The sequence below is a fragment of the Zingiber officinale genome, chromosome 2A (genome assembly GCF_018446385.1).
Source record: "Zingiber officinale cultivar Zhangliang chromosome 2A, Zo_v1.1, whole genome shotgun sequence".
NCBI classification, from domain to species: Eukaryota; Viridiplantae; Streptophyta; class Magnoliopsida; order Zingiberales; family Zingiberaceae; genus Zingiber; species Zingiber officinale.
In genome coordinates this window covers 51,493,051-51,508,966 of record NC_055988.1, presented here as the reverse complement: position 1 = coordinate 51,508,966, position 15,916 = coordinate 51,493,051, and the positions used below count along the sequence as shown (strand labels likewise).

The 15,916-nt window shown below is 34.9% G+C and overlaps 1 protein-coding gene across 3 annotated transcripts in view; it reads left to right on the top strand.

The window, feature by feature from the left end:
* Positions 1 to 6,488: 6,488 nt before the first annotated feature.
* LOC122041112 (SPX and EXS domain-containing protein 1-like) overlaps positions 6,489 to 15,916 on the top strand; it is a 45,270-nt gene continuing 35,842 nt past the window's right edge. For 2 of the 3 annotated variants that reach the window (XR_006128833.1, XM_042600698.1), the window contains exons 1-3: positions 6,489 to 6,764; positions 7,082 to 7,214; positions 7,375 to 7,457. Coding sequence is in view for 2 of the 3 variants with exons in the window: in XM_042600698.1 (XP_042456632.1) it covers positions 7,136 to 7,214; positions 7,375 to 7,457 (162 nt within the window). In the remaining variant the exon portion in view is untranslated. The remainder of the gene's footprint in view (positions 6,765 to 7,081; positions 7,215 to 7,374; positions 7,458 to 15,916) is intronic. The other variant, XM_042600699.1, reaches the window with a different exon arrangement.

Sequence of the window (15,916 nt, the reverse complement as noted above, 5' to 3'; positions counted from 1 at the left end):
TTTATTATAATGAATTCGTATTAAGTAAATTTAATATATTTGGTATTTCATAATATATTTATCCTTTCATATACTAAATTTTCAACTTATATTTGCAGAAAAGATATACATAGAAAGAAAGACAAGAAGAATAATTTAAAGCTACATGGAATAATTACTTTGCTAAACTGTACAGAGACCTTATGTACTACATAAGAAAAAAGGGCACTAGACCGACATATGTTTCCAAGGCGACATGGAGTACATGGACGACCACTTGAGCTGCAGAAGGGTGGCAAGAAAATGCTGAAAAGGCTCGATCAAATAGAAATATAGAGCTAGGTGGCCCAAGAACCGGTACCACTCTGCATACGTCAGATCCAGATCTATTGTTGAGCATGGAATGGAACTGGTGAGTTTAATTTAAAGTTATATTTTTTAATAAATTTTATATTTATTACCAAACTTGTATAATTTTGTCCCTAATTATTTGTGTATACAGGAGCGTGATCTTGTTTGACAATCCACATGTATGGAGATCTTTCTTAAGACCCACAAGAAGAAAGTTGAGATATTCGTCAATTCTCGATCTCAAGCCCTACACGTAAAATTATTAACTTTATTATATTTATTCATTTCTATCTTGATTAACTTTAGTAATTATGATCAAATTATATATTAATTATATTATATTTTTCCAAATAGAATTAAATGACAGATAGAGTGACTCGGACATCTATCAACTAATGCGCTAAATGAGATATATTATGATGTCATCGGTGAAAGGAAAAAAACTCCATCCTTTACAACCTTGGCTCCTAGGCCAAAATTGCATTTGATCGTTTGAGAACTCCTAGAAGTTGTGCTAGTTCCTCTTCTTTTACTAATGTGTAGTCTTTAAGACACAAAAATAAAGAACTGTGCACTCAACTGAAGTCAGTGAATAAGAGGATGACCTCTATGAATCAGTGAAAGGCCACTAAGGAGCAGAGGAGGGCCGCTGAGGAGCAGAGGAGGGCTGCTGAGGAGTAGAGGAGGGCTGCTGAGGAGTAGAGGAGAGCCAAGGAGGATCGGAGGAGGGTCGTACTTGACATAGATAATGAAGCTCTCTTTGCCCATATGCGAGAGGTCATAACTAATTTCTCCCACACCTAGACACTTCATGGTTTTGAGTAACAGGAGAATCAAGACCCATCAAACTATGGTGATTAACTTTTTTCGAGGTTTGTTCAACTACAACTTAATTTTTTATTTATCAAATATAAACCATGTAAAATATATTTAGTTTTGATATTCTAATATGCTCATTTCTAAATATTACATTACTACATGTTTTAGGAGTCTCTATTTACATATTCATCACCATCATCATCATCATTTTCTTTCTATCCAGGTACCTTTTTTATTACATGTAAAATTAGTTATACATATATGTAAAATTTTGAATTATACATCAATCATAATATATCGTATTTACTTTCTATAGGATTTTATATTATTAGTATTATTTGGAGTATTTTCTATCATGGTATGGTATGGATTTATATATTTGATTATGTACATTTGGATTTAGATATGGATATTTGTTTTTATTATTAAGTTTGTGTTTTGTTTCTATTATTGTGTTTGTATATTATTTAGATTGTGTTTGTGTATTATTTAGATTGTGTTTGTGTATTGTTTATATTATGTTTGTCTATCCACAAGATCATTTGTTTGTATAAGTTTATTTGTGTTTGCGATATATGAATTGTTAGAATGTATGAATTGTTAGATTTATGTTTTATGCATGGATTATTAGGATATGTAAAATGTGATTGTATATATGGATTATAAAATGTGATATTGTATGTATGAAATGTTATCTCTTGTGGTAGCTTTATATAAATATGTAAATTATAAATAAGGTAGATCTCGAACACAAAATGTTCATTATTAATTTTTTTTACCGACAGAATACTATTTCCGTTGGTATTCCCTATTATGTAAGTTACTGTGCATGTGATATTTCCGATGGAAATCAATGTTTCCGTCAGTATATCCTGTATTGGCTATCGACGAAAACAGTGATTTATGTTGGTAATTATCGATGACAATTGTTATTTTCGTTGATAATTATTGATAGAAATTGTTATTTCTGTCAATAAATGTTGGTTAGGGAACAATATTTTCGGCAACCTATACCGACAAAAACAATGTCCGTTGGTAAATATTTTTTAGAATTTATGGACAGAATACATGTTCCGTCGGATATGTTAATGACGGAAGTTTAAATTCAGTCAAAAAAAAATAATATAATTTTCGACAAATTATCTCCTGACAAATGAGTTTCCATTGAAACTCTATTGGTAATCGAATATACCGATAGAAAATTTCGTCAGTAAACCAAAATATTTTAGTAGTGCAAGCTTGCGCAAAACAAGTAGATCAAATTGATCTTAGAAATCTTATTTAATAAGCTATTGGTTCACTATCAATGTAGCTTCAATGCGTTTGATAAGCAGGTTAGCAACCATAGCTCCTTCCTTAATATTACAAAAAGATGTATGATAGTCTAACAACACATTGCTATGTGTACTAGTACAATTTACGACAAATGACAACAAATACCATTTATAATAGCATAAAAATGCTCTTGCACCTCCATCTAGGAAAAAGACAGAAACATAATTGATTATAAATATTATAAATATATCTTACAAAGCGGTCAAATGGCTTCCCATCTCTGAAAATAATGAACATGGGCAATGCCTTAAATGGTAGCTTCATGAGGCGGTCGCGTCGCTGCCTTGCGGGACAATGACCACTTCGCAAGTGCTCGCATCACTGCTTAGCGCTACCTTACCAGGTAGTGGCTGCTCGCTTGGTTGCCACGTCACTACCTCACCAAGTAGAGTGAACGGCGGTGCCCCCATGATTTTTTGCAGAATAAAAAAAAGTTTAGGGTTACCTGAATCTAATTCAGGTTACTTGCATGTTGCATAGTACAAAGGGTGGAGTTGCTATGGAAAGGGAAGGAGATGAACATTTAGGGTAAAAAAAATATATATTTGTAAGCTCTGACCACGATGGAGAGGATTAAGATAAGTGTATTTACACATGAATTAGGGGAGGGGGGCCTTGGCTCACGTGTAAAGTCGGCCCATGTGTATAAAGTCATGTAGGCACTTGGTAGAGTACACAAAGCTTGACTTGGCATGACCCAAATGGTTGCTTGATAGTTTAAGGTCCATAGGAGATTAAAAAAGATGATATAAGACATCTGAGTGATCGTAGAATAAGGAGCATCAAGGTGGAAGTCTTGGCAATAGTTAAAAAGGAGGGAACTATGTAGTGAATAATAAAAGATACTGATCCTGTCTAAAAGAGGGGGAGATGACATGTTGGCTACAGGGCATCAATGTTGATCGTGCGAAGACTATGCGCCAGAGGAGTGTGGTTGAGTGAACCTAGAGCTAGGGGTTGTAGAGTTATGCACACCACAAACAGAGCTAATGAGAATGTTAGAGAGAGAACTAAGGGGGTTTTTGGCGTAGGCACTTTGACGCTTAAGTCAAAATAGCAACCGAGCAAAACGGAAAAGAAGATGAACAATATAACAACAGTATAGATGTGTGTGCGAGCTTGGATGAACATGTAAAAAACATACCTCGCCAATGAAGAGGACCACCCCTTTTTATACGGTCTCTCATAACCTCTATAATTAATGAGGCGATAGAGAATACCTGATGTCAGAGTAGGTCGGGTGGTAGAGGATGTATGATAGCTTCCCCATGGTTGAAAGAAGATTTCGTTGTATGTATATGTCAGAATGATGGAATATTTTCTCACGAGTAGTTGTTATTTTTTGATAGGTTATTATGATTCTCTGATAATGCTATTTCTTAAAAGGAGTCTGACCGACTCCTTAGCTGGCTAGGAATATACTGCGAGCATTGCTCCGGAAAAGTGGGGAGCTGAGCCCCTAAGAGTCTGACCGACACTAAGCCTATTCGAGTTTATGTTGGGAATTTGGCATCCGTTAGGACAAGATGTCCTGTCAGACTTTATGTTGGGGGTTCATCTTACACTCGACCGCTATACTTGAATATAGAGTCCGATCCAGCTGAGCGATGTGCCTAGCGTGTTTGATCGACCTTTTGGTCCGATCGGGTAGAGCACTTAGTGGTGACTGCACTTTTTTCAGCATGATACCGATACGTCCCGAGAGTTGACATCTTCTTTGACTTTGACTGCTATATCAGCCGACTTTCTTGACATCGAACTTAACTTCAGGGGTCCCACCTTACTCGTCGTATCATATACCATATGGAATGAGGCGAAAGCATAGTGGATCTGAGGGACTTATAGCTTGATCGAAGATAACTTTAGTGGAAAAATTAACCTGTAAATGTAAAGGTAAATTCTTAAGTGAGTTATAAGAGTTAAGAACCTACCATTTGGGTTGGGTAGCTCGACTTAGGCAAAGATTTGAGCATTAAAATGATCATAATCAGATATCCAATTGATTGGAAGGTGTTTCTTGTTGAAGTTGTAGGATGACTCATGAATGGAATATTGATTATGGTATTTATTTTTATTTATCTCCTTCGTATTGATTTAGAGACAGGTTGATGAAGGCGTTAAAAATGAATGAATCATCTTTTACCACATAAGTTGACTAATAAATAGAACATTTCTCTTAAAAGCTTAATCGACAGGAAGAGCTGAGTCAATTAACAATTGACTGAATACCTAATAGGAGTTAGCAAGAATATTATTGATCTGACAAAAGAAAACTACAGTTGTCAAATTCCTTATGTAACAAATGACTCAGTCAATTGAAATTAAGTTGAATCAACTTAAGTAGTCGTTAGCAGACCAAGCAATTGACTTATGTTGAGTGGAGTTGACTCAAAGATATGTTGGTAGGTCAATGACTGAATAATCATGATAATATCGACTAAAAAAGCAGTTAATAGATTGCCTTGCAGTAGAACAAAAAACCTAAAGTTAAAAGACGACTTGGAGGTTATAAAAAGAGGACCAAGGGAACCTTGCAAATTAAATTTGACGTTTTTATACTTTTAATTTTTTGATCTCTCTCTTATTGTATTTATAGCCTTCCCAGCTTTTACTTGTTCTCATTCTTGTAAAATGACCATTGTAAGAAGATTCTTCACCTCTAGAAGGATTCAGAAGGAGAAAATTAGTACACACCTAAGAGTGACTTGCTGAAGCTCTACAAGTTGTGGAGTAAGAATCGGGATTCTGAAGCATGTAATTAGTTTGTTAACATTGACTTGTATGTTTCTTATTTCCATTGCATATGATTAACCTTACTCAAGCATTACAAGAGTAAAAATAATAATTTGCAGGTCAAATGTTATTCATCACCCTTTTAGCCATACAATCACTATTCCCATCGGTCCTAATATGGTTGTTTTGGACAAAATTGTTTCACATAACTAAACTGAGCTAAATCCACATGCCAATATTTCTATGCATTTCTTGAATGTGTATAATTCATTCTTTTTTGAATTTTGATACGTATAAATACATGTAGTTTGGATCCTTTAATGAACTTGTGTTAAATTTTTTTTGGTTGTGAAAATTTTAAAAACTCACATCTATTAATTTAGACTATATAATCTAGATTTGAAGGTCTGGCTTCTAGGAGTATAATAGTTCTGATTTAAAATGATTTTGAGATTTCTAAAACCATTAATAAATTTTGGCTAACACTTACTAATTAATGGCCTTATAGTGTCTATTTTCTTTAAAAAAATATTAACATGGTTTGAACTAAAAGAGTCTAACGAACTATTTAACAGTGTTGATGAGTAAATATGATAAGTCTAGACACTTTAATAAATTTGTGTCAAATTATCTTAAGATTTTAAAAATTTTAAAAATTTACATATTTTAATTTAGGTTGTAGATTTAAGTATGAGAGCATAATTATATTTATGGGGTTTTCGACAGTATAATGGTTATAGTTTAAATAATTTCTGTTGACATTAGATATTTTAGAAACATTTAAAATCAAATTTATTATACTTTTTAGATCATCATACCATACCATCTTAGTGTAATCATATCTTTTATATATGAAATAAAGTTTAATAATTGAGTTATGAATATGATTACAAATTTAGTATAATAAATTTAATAATTGACTTACACTCTCATTATTTATAGCAATCGACTATTGATTAATAAACAAGCAATTGTTAATAAAAAAACACAGACATAATGAAAATAAATGTGCTATGTATTTCGGATATTTTAAAATTTTAATACGCGAAATGAATATTATGAAAACTTGCATGGTTGAGTAAAATAGTGAAAACAAGAATTCGTAGATTTCATCTAGCGGTCAAAGTGCACCGAGTTGAGGTAATCCAAGGGTTGTAATTCAATGCCTGTGATACGCCATTGACTTAAAAATCCAAAGTACGGATTAACATAATTGTTAAGCAAGCTCCAAAATATTGTTTTCCCGATAAAAAGACATCAAATGCATAAATTTACCAAGAGAAGCGACTTGGCATCGAGATCCGCACTTGGTCTACATCGTTGCGCTCTCCCTCTCCCCAGTCCTCGCGCCGGCTCCTCCATTTGCCTGCCGTTCGTTCAAATCTTCGCCTGTCTCCCGAGATCCGATCGAACTCCATTTCAACCTGCCGCTGCTTCCGCCGCCTCGCCTCCATCTGCATCCTTCAAGCGTTTGCCGGAGCTTCTGCCTTCTGGTGCGCCTCTCCCTTTCTCCTCCTTGGCTATTGCCCGGATTCGGCCTGATTCCGGTGAGATCCGTCAGATCTTGTTTGTTTTCGCCTCATAGGGCTGTTCTATTTTAGATGAATCCAGTATTGTCGTCAGCCTACCTGATCTGGATCTGCCAGTTCTGTAAACTACTATCCTGGTTACTTCTATATAATTGTTTTCTTTTCACCGTTCTGCATGACGGCTTGGGTCTGCTCTATTTGGGTTTCACTAATATTATGAATATCTACATGAAAACCATGACATTGCTATTTTGTTGCTGGTGATGGACCTTTTTTGTATGGGCACTGGTAAAATCGTTATGCTAACTACTGACAGTATGATTTTGTGATTGTAGATATGCCTAAGCAGTAATGATGTTCGTTGTGAATGAACTGAACTAGTTGCATTGATGTTTGAACTTCCTTTACCTTCTGGTACTAGTCCTCATCTACGTCGTGCTGGTAGCCGACCTACTTTTGCAGATCAAGGTAGAATCAAAAAATCAATTTGAAGCCAACTCTGCTCTTCTCACTCCATTGTGTATGGAGTTTCATCTACAATTGTGCTTGTCACACGTTTGATTTTGCATGTTTTTATTTCCAACTGAACCTCGAGAAATAGTTAACGTCGGGTTGCTTTTTCTCACAGAGGTAGATGAGATGAAGGGTCCAAGCATAGCAGTCTCTAGTGTTGTTACGATGCCATCACCAATTTTTTTGTGGAGATTCAAGGTTATTTCTTTGTCACAGTTTTACCAGTTTGTTTTATTTTACTGAGTAAAAGCATGATTTTTGTGACGGTCTTCTGATTTTGAAAGCCATATATCTGCATTCTCAATTTCTTTTGACTAAAATAAGCAACTATACTTGTTCCTAACTTACCTTAATAATGCTGTACTGGTTAAAATTATAAAATTTATATAAAACTGATAATGCAGTAGTGTACAAGGCAAAAGTATGCAAGAAAGAATCTGTTATCTATTTTTCCTCTCGATCAACTTGTCCTAATTCAGTAGTGTACAGATTTTTGTTTTTAAGTTGCCACCGGGTATCAAGCTTATGCTGACTAATCCTAAGGTGACCTAGCCCGGTCTCACAGAAGTTTTTCCATTGACCACTAGGGTAAATTGAGAAGCGCTTGCAGCGGGTGGCTCATCGGCCCAGCGTTTTTAGGTCAATTGCCCATTATGGGAAATTCATTCGTTAATTCTCCGAAAGTGATACTTGATCCTTAGGCAACTGGGAAATATAGTCTTGACATAGATGGTGCTAGTAAAAGTGGTTTGATCACTACAGCAATGTTGGAAGGCATGGACAATAATGGGGTCCATGGCTCAAGCAATATCTTAAGGATCTAAGATCATTTTTAAGGATGAAGGGTTAATAAAGATATTTTACATAGGATACAAGCAAGTTAGTTAAAATGGCGGAGGGTGTTCTTTGTAATCGTAAGGTACCTCTAAAGTTTAAAGGGAAGTTTTACAAAATGACGGTTAGACCAACTATCATATATGGAGTTGAATGTTGGGTTATGAAGCGAGTACATGAATAAGTGGTGAGAGTCACAAAGATAAGGATGCTAAGATGGATGTGCAAATATACAAGGAAGGATAGGATAAAAAAATAGAATATTAAAGAGAAAGTTGGGTTGCGCCTTTTGAGAAAAACTCCAAAAGACGCATGTAAGATGATACAAATATGTACTTAAACATCCAATAATTATCTAAGTTAGGCGATGCAACATTATGACAAATTCACACATTAATAGAAGAAGAGAGAGTAATGATAAAATAAGATAAAATTCATTTAAATATAGATGAGAATATAGTAGAGGATCTAGCCTAATGGTGTAGAAGGATCTTGGATCTATATAGCCAGCTTTACTTCGCAAGATAAATGCTTTGGTTGTTGGATATTTTCAATGTTTAATAGTCTCTCAAGAAATTTATCATGCAATGAAAGAGGAACTTAATACCAAAAATGTCAAATAATGTAAGAATTTTCATTAGATGAATTTTTGGAATACCCGTCTATCGTAAATTTGAGGGTGATCATTCATTATAAGACAATCAATTTTGTAGAACTTTTATTGATGGGGAAATTTTATGATCGGGAGCAATTAAGTTTGCAATGCACTCTCTTTTATTAAAGTCATTATCGTAAAAGAATAAGATTGAAAGCTATGTTCATTTATGTGAATTGGGAAACTTCTCGATACTATAACATTTATGAGGGTTTAGGGCATAAAAATCTAATATATTATGCCTACTAGATCTTGGATTCTCATGAGAATTGAGCCTTTGTATGCTGTTTTGCACAAGGTTAACATGAACAAGGAGCTGGAAATAGTTAACATCTACCAGGAAGCAATAGAGGAAATAAAAAAGCGTTTATAGTTGCTAATCAAGTATCAACATTATGTTAGTGTAAAGATGAGGAAGTCAAATTAGAATAGATAAAAGATTCTTATTTTACAAATACATAATATCTTTAATAATGAGAAAATGTTAATAGCGATTATGATACAACAACAACCAAGCCCCACTAGGTGGGGTCTCCTACTATATCAAAATCAATACTTAAATAAATTTTATCTTGTTTTATTGTTACTAATTTTTTTTTGTCTTCCTCTTCCTCGTTTGATATGAGTGTTTGTCATAGTTTCATATCGTCTATTTGGAACATTTATTGGTCGTCTAAGTACATGTCTATATCATCTTAAACGTGTTTCTTGGTGTTTTTCCTCAATAGATATAACTTCGACTTTCTCTCTAATGCTCTCATTTTTTATTTTGTTCGTTCTCGCATGTTCACACATCCACCTTAACATCCCCATCTCTGCAACTCTCATCTTCTGCTCATGTGCTTGAGTCATAGCCTAACATTCAGCTCCATAAAACATAACATGTCTAATTGCGGTTTTATAGAATTTTCTTTTAAATTTTAGAAGTACTTTACGGTCACATAAAACATCCAACTCTCTCCTCCATTTCAGCCATTCTGTTTGTATTCTATGTAAGACATTTCTCTCAATCTCTCTATCATTTTGTAAAAATGATCCTAAATATCTAAAAATATCTAAAGCTCTCGATTTCGGGAAACTCGTCATCTCCTATCTTAACAATTGTCTCATTATGTTTAATATTACTAAATTTAAATTCCATATGCTCTGTTTTTATTCAACTAAGCCTAAAAGCTTTTCCTTCCAGTGTTTTCCGTCAAGATTCTAGTTTAGTATTTACTCCACGTGTTTCATCTACCAAAATAATATCATCTGCAAACAACATGCACAACAGTATTGTGTCTTGAATGTGTGTAGTGAGTTCATCCATAATTAGTGTAAAAAGATAAAGACTTAGAGCTAATTCTTGATGTAACCCTATCTTTATTGGAAATACTTCAGTTACTCCACCTGAAGTCTTTATTTTAGTCGTTACATCTTCGTACATATCCTTAATTAGTTCAATATATGTTACGCCAATACCTCGTTTTTCTAGAATTCTTAATTAGTTCAATATATATTACGCTAACACCTCTCTTTTCTAGAATTCTCCATATAATTTACTTCATAAACTTTTCAAAGTCAATGAATACCATATATAAATCTTGTTTTTGCTCCTGATATTTTTTAATTAGTTGTCTAAAAAGATATATAACTTCTATTGCCGACCTTCCAGGCATAAATCTAAATTGATTTTCGGTCAGTCTCCTTAATATTTTTCTATTACTTTTTACAAATTTCATGGTATGACTCACTAGTTTAATACCCTTATCGTTCGTACAATTTTATACGTCTCCTTTGTTCTTAATATAAGGGAACTAGAATACTTATCCTTTATCAGACATTTTTTTCATTTTCAATATCATGTTAATTAATTTTGTAAGTTATTCAATATCTTATTTCTTTAGATACTTTCATACCTCTATCAGAATATCATCTAGTTCAACGACTTTTTTCATTATGCATTCCATTTAAAACTTGTTTTACTATTAAAGTTTGTATTCTACGATTAAAATTTAAATTTCTATGCTCATTTGACCTACTTAAATTACCTAAGTTAAGTTGGTCATTTAAACCTTCATTAAAAAGTTGATGAAAATACCTCTTTTATTTTTCTTAGGGATGACAATGGGTAGGATTTGGGTAGAATTTCATATCCTCCGTACCCATCCCCATTTATTATATTTGTACTCATACCCATCGGGTATTTAACTTTCATTCCCATCTCTATACCCGTCAGATTTTCGGGTATCCATATCCTACCCATCATCCTATTACTCCTTACCATTCTCATTTAAAAAAAAATTATTTCAATGTACTTGTCAGCTCTTCCTTGTCTTGCACTCCTTCGATCGGGTAAACATTTCCCGTGGAAAAGAAGATAAAATATGTGTTGATGACCGGATAAAGAGACAAACTAAGTCTTTTTTTTCTAAGACGGAAAGCGGGCTAAAGTTTTTTCTTTCCTAATAAAAAATGAGGATATATATATATATATATTGGGTATCGGGTAGGGTATGGGTAGGATTTTACCACATTAACCTCCATACCCATACCCAAAATACCTATACCCGAATACCCGTTTACTATAATCGGGTATAAAAATTCTCTTCATATCCTCCTCTATTCGGGCCGGATGTCGGATTACCCATCGGATTTAGGTGAAATTGCCATCCCTTATTTCTCCATCGTGTACTACTACCCTATTACATTGATCTTTAATATATTTTATTTGAATAAGATCTCTTATCTTCTTTTCTTTCACTTCAGCTATTCTATAAATGTCTTTTTCTCCTTCTTTTACATCCAATTTTTGATATAATCGTTTAGAAGTTTCATTTTTTGCTTCATTCGCTACTCTCTTTGTTTTTTTCTTAGCTATTGTATAGTTTTTTTAAGTTTTCCTCGTTCTTACAAATATATAATTCTTTATAAGCTATTCGTTTTTTCTTCACTTACTCTTGTACTTTGTTATTGTACCACCAAGATTCCTTGATTAGTGGTGCATGTCCAGTACACTCTTATCTACTATTTTCAACTTTGATACTATCTTATCCCATGTCGTATTAGAATCACCATATATTTCACCTAATGCTTGGACTTCTCTCTTCTCCTTAAATATATTTTGCTTCTCATCTTTTAACTTCCATGACTTAATTTTAGGAGTCGTATGTATTTTCTTTCTATTGATACTATGTTTGAGGCATATATCCAACACTATTAATCTGTGTTAAGTAGTTAAACTTTCTCTTGTGATGATCTTGTAATCTTTACAAATCTTTCTATCTTTCTTTCTAAACATATGAAAGTCAACTTGTGATTTATTATTCCCACTTTTGAACGTGACTAAGTGTTTTTCTCTTTTCTTAAAAAACGTATTAGCTAATATAAGGTTATATGCCCTTCCTCATTTTTTGTTTCAAACCCATAAAACCTTATGTACCCTCTCATATTCCTTATTTTTCACTTTGACATGCCCATTTAGATCACTTTTTATTAAAATCATTTCATTTGGCGGAATGTTTTGTAATATTTCATCTAAGTCATCCCAAAACCTTGATTTGGTTGCTTCATTTAGTCCTACTTGTGGTGTGTATATGCTAATCGTGTTCATAGTTTCTTTCGTCACTATTATCTTAAGGGCTATAATATAATTCAATCCCGTTTTCTAATTACTCCTATAACTTCATCTTTTAACAAACTATTTATAACAATACTCACTTCATTTCTTGCTTTACTCTTTACTATGTACCATAACTTAAAATCTGAGTTCTCTATTAGTTTTACCTTCTCGCCTACCTATTTTGTCTCTTGTACATACAAAATACTAATTTTTCTCCTAGTCATTGTATCTACTGCCTCCATTGATTTATCAGTGAGGGTTCCTATGTTCCATATTCCATGTTCCCAATATTAGATTATTAGTTTTTCTATCATTTTTGTTCTTATCCAACTTATGGTGTGAGAACTCTTGCCTATTTAACACTACACCTAAGTTTTCAGGGAGATGTAGCGGTCCTTATCGATACATTATAGTCGGACTCTGCAACGTGAACTCTTGCATATTTAGCAATACATCTGGAGATTTAGCGGTCCTTGTCGAGACGTTACAGTTGGACTTTGCAACATGTTCCTTCCAGGGAACAATATAATATTAGCACAATAGTTTAATGGATCCATTCATTGAATATTTGCCATAATTTTAACGCTGGCCGGTAACCTAACGCAACCCTTCTCTTTTATCTGGACTTGAGACCGACTATGATTTGTTCGTCATAGGTGGAGTTTTAATGGCGATTATGATAATAATATATTTATTATTATTTTAGATATGAGTTGAATATGATATATGTCAACATCAATATAATCTAACCATTAAGAGATCCTCAAAAGTGTAATATCAATACTACAATCAAATAGAAAAATTAGCGCTATTAATGAGAGTTGAATATTTGGAGAGGTATGCAAATATAAATTGACCTTGGTAAATACAAAATAATTTAGTATTAGTTACATGTTATAAATTATTGTTTTGATAGATGAGATACGTGAAGGAGTAAATGCTAGATTCAAATTTTAGCAGAAAATATTGGAAGTGAAAGATTTTAGGCTTAATAGAGTAAAGACATAATATATAGAATTTAAGTTTAGCAATAAGAAACGTAATGACTGAGAGATGTCTTACATAAAAGTACAAGTAGGATGATTGAAATAGAGGAGAGTGTTGGGTGTTCTTTGTGATCGTAAAATACTTCTGAAAATTAAAGGGAAGTTTTATGAAATGATGATTAATCCTTTTATGTTATATGAAGTTGAATGCTTAGAAATGAGGGTGTTAAGGTGGATGTGCGGACATACGAGGATGAACAAGATAAGAATGAGAACATTAGAGAGAAAGTCGAAGTTGCACTTATTGAGGGAAAAATTTGAGAAACACGTTTAAGATGATATAAACACGCACTTAGCGATGTGAAACTATGACAAATATGCACTGATCTCGTCTAGAAGTGGTGTGCGATGGAATGCTGGTGAGTTGGCTGGAATGTGGACCAAGTTGCCATGACTAGGAGGGAGAGGAGGTGTGTTGTCTTCCGGGTTGACCAAGTCATTGGACCTCCGAAGAAGAGGGGGAGTTGTTGCCATCGCCGGAAGAACCTGCGAAGAGTAAAAGAGCTATGGAAGGAGTTAGAACGGAGTCTGGGTTGCCCCGACTTTCCACACCGATGTTCAAGTCAGTTTCCAGCGATGTTTGAAGATAAACAATGCATGAGAATAATGAAACATGAGTCTATGTAGTAAAAAGTATCTAGTGTCTCTTGGCCAGGGCAAGGCTTTTTATAGTATGAAGGAGCGATGTGTCCTATTCGTGGTTGTCTGAGCATGGTGCACTTCTGTTAAGATGTCATGTCCACATTAAAGAATGAGATGTCAGAGGGTCATGTTACCTATATCTTGCACTGTGGAGATATGGTGGGGATCATACTATGTTATACATACTACTCCACGTGTTTGGACACTCATGTGTTCTGACAACTCATGTATTCTGACAACCTACATGGTGCCTACATGCTGTTATGGATATTTGGGCCTGGGAGGAGCATCATATTGGAGTGATGAGCCGGAGCGTCCGAGCGGTAGAGCCGGTCAGACATGGGTTGGATACCCGGTCAGGAAGCTGAGTCCCTCGATAGGACTAAACAAAGATGGGCAGGTTGTTGGGTTTTTCGGGCCGCGAAAACCGCTTTTCGCGTCGCGGAAACCCCGAATCACCCAAAGCCGTAGATCCGTGCAAGGAAAATTTCCGGAAAACACGAGTACGAGTTTTAATACTTTGATCTACAGTAGATCTACAAAGAAAACATTTTACCTTCGATGCGTGCCCTCGCAAAATCCCGCTTGTCTAAGGTACGTGTCGGATCTCTAAAGTATCAAGATAGATACTTCTCTAGTGATATCCACACGAACAAGGAGTGTCTCTCACACTCAAAGGATGGAGAAGAGAGCTCCAAGTGTGCTAGCACTTTCTAGGGCTCTCGGGTAGGATTTAAAAGGAAGAAAAGAAAGGATGCAAAAGGAATGTCTTACACTCAAGAAGTAGTATCCCTCCTTTGTGACCTTCACTCTTCCTTTGCTCTTGGAACTCACTCAACCACCTTCATCTTCCCTTGGAACCCACGGCAACCACAAGAGAAGAGGAGGAAGAAGCTAGGAAGAAGATGGAATAATTACCACACATCAATTTCATTAAATGAAAACCTTCTCATCCTTTAGTGTGGCCGGCCACACACTCATAACTCCCTCATTTAATGTGGCCGACCACATTAAATGGAATGGGAGGTGTTGTAACCTCCATGAGATGGCATGTGATGTGGCAAGGTTGAGTCGTCCGTATAGGATGAGTCAACCTTATGATGTGGCAATACATCAAGTCAAACTTGATGTTTCAACTTCTACTTGGTCAAGTCAAACTTGACCAATTGTCTTCCTTGTTGAGTTAAATCCAACTTTTGACTCAAGTCAATTTTAATTTAATGAATCTCAATTCATTAATATAAATTGACTCAATGAATCAAATCTAAATTAGACTCATTCAACAATTGAATCTAATTGAGTCCAATTCATAAGTGTAATTTGAATCCATTGGTTCATCATATGAACCTAATCCAATTCATCATATGAACCTAATCTCCGTCCACTTGTTCTTTTGTGTGACCCAATAACCTCTTGTAACGTTGGCGATGTTTAAACTCCTTTAAACATAAGCGATAATGACGTCTAGATACATCATTCTTACCCAATTCTGAGAATGTTGAGATCAACGTCACCTTGTGACTATTAATTGTGACTCCTCGCGATATATGATGTCCTTCATCCTACAGATTGATCGATGTGAGGCGTAGGCGGTGTCGTCCTCGACCAATCTAAATCTTGAATTCAGTAGACTCGCTCAATCGAATGAGCTCGATATCTCGTATTGACTCGTTTGGGTAACGCCATACACCATGGTCTTACTCTATCGAGAATATCGATGTCACTCCCGTATAGGAGGGATAGATCCCATCTACATCACTCGCGTCCCTCTGCGTAATTAGATTCGTACCCAGATGGTGCCTTTATAGTCCCATTCGGGTGGACGTTTGTGAAACCAAAGTCATAACTCCTATGTAGGGATCCATGGTGACTTGGTCTA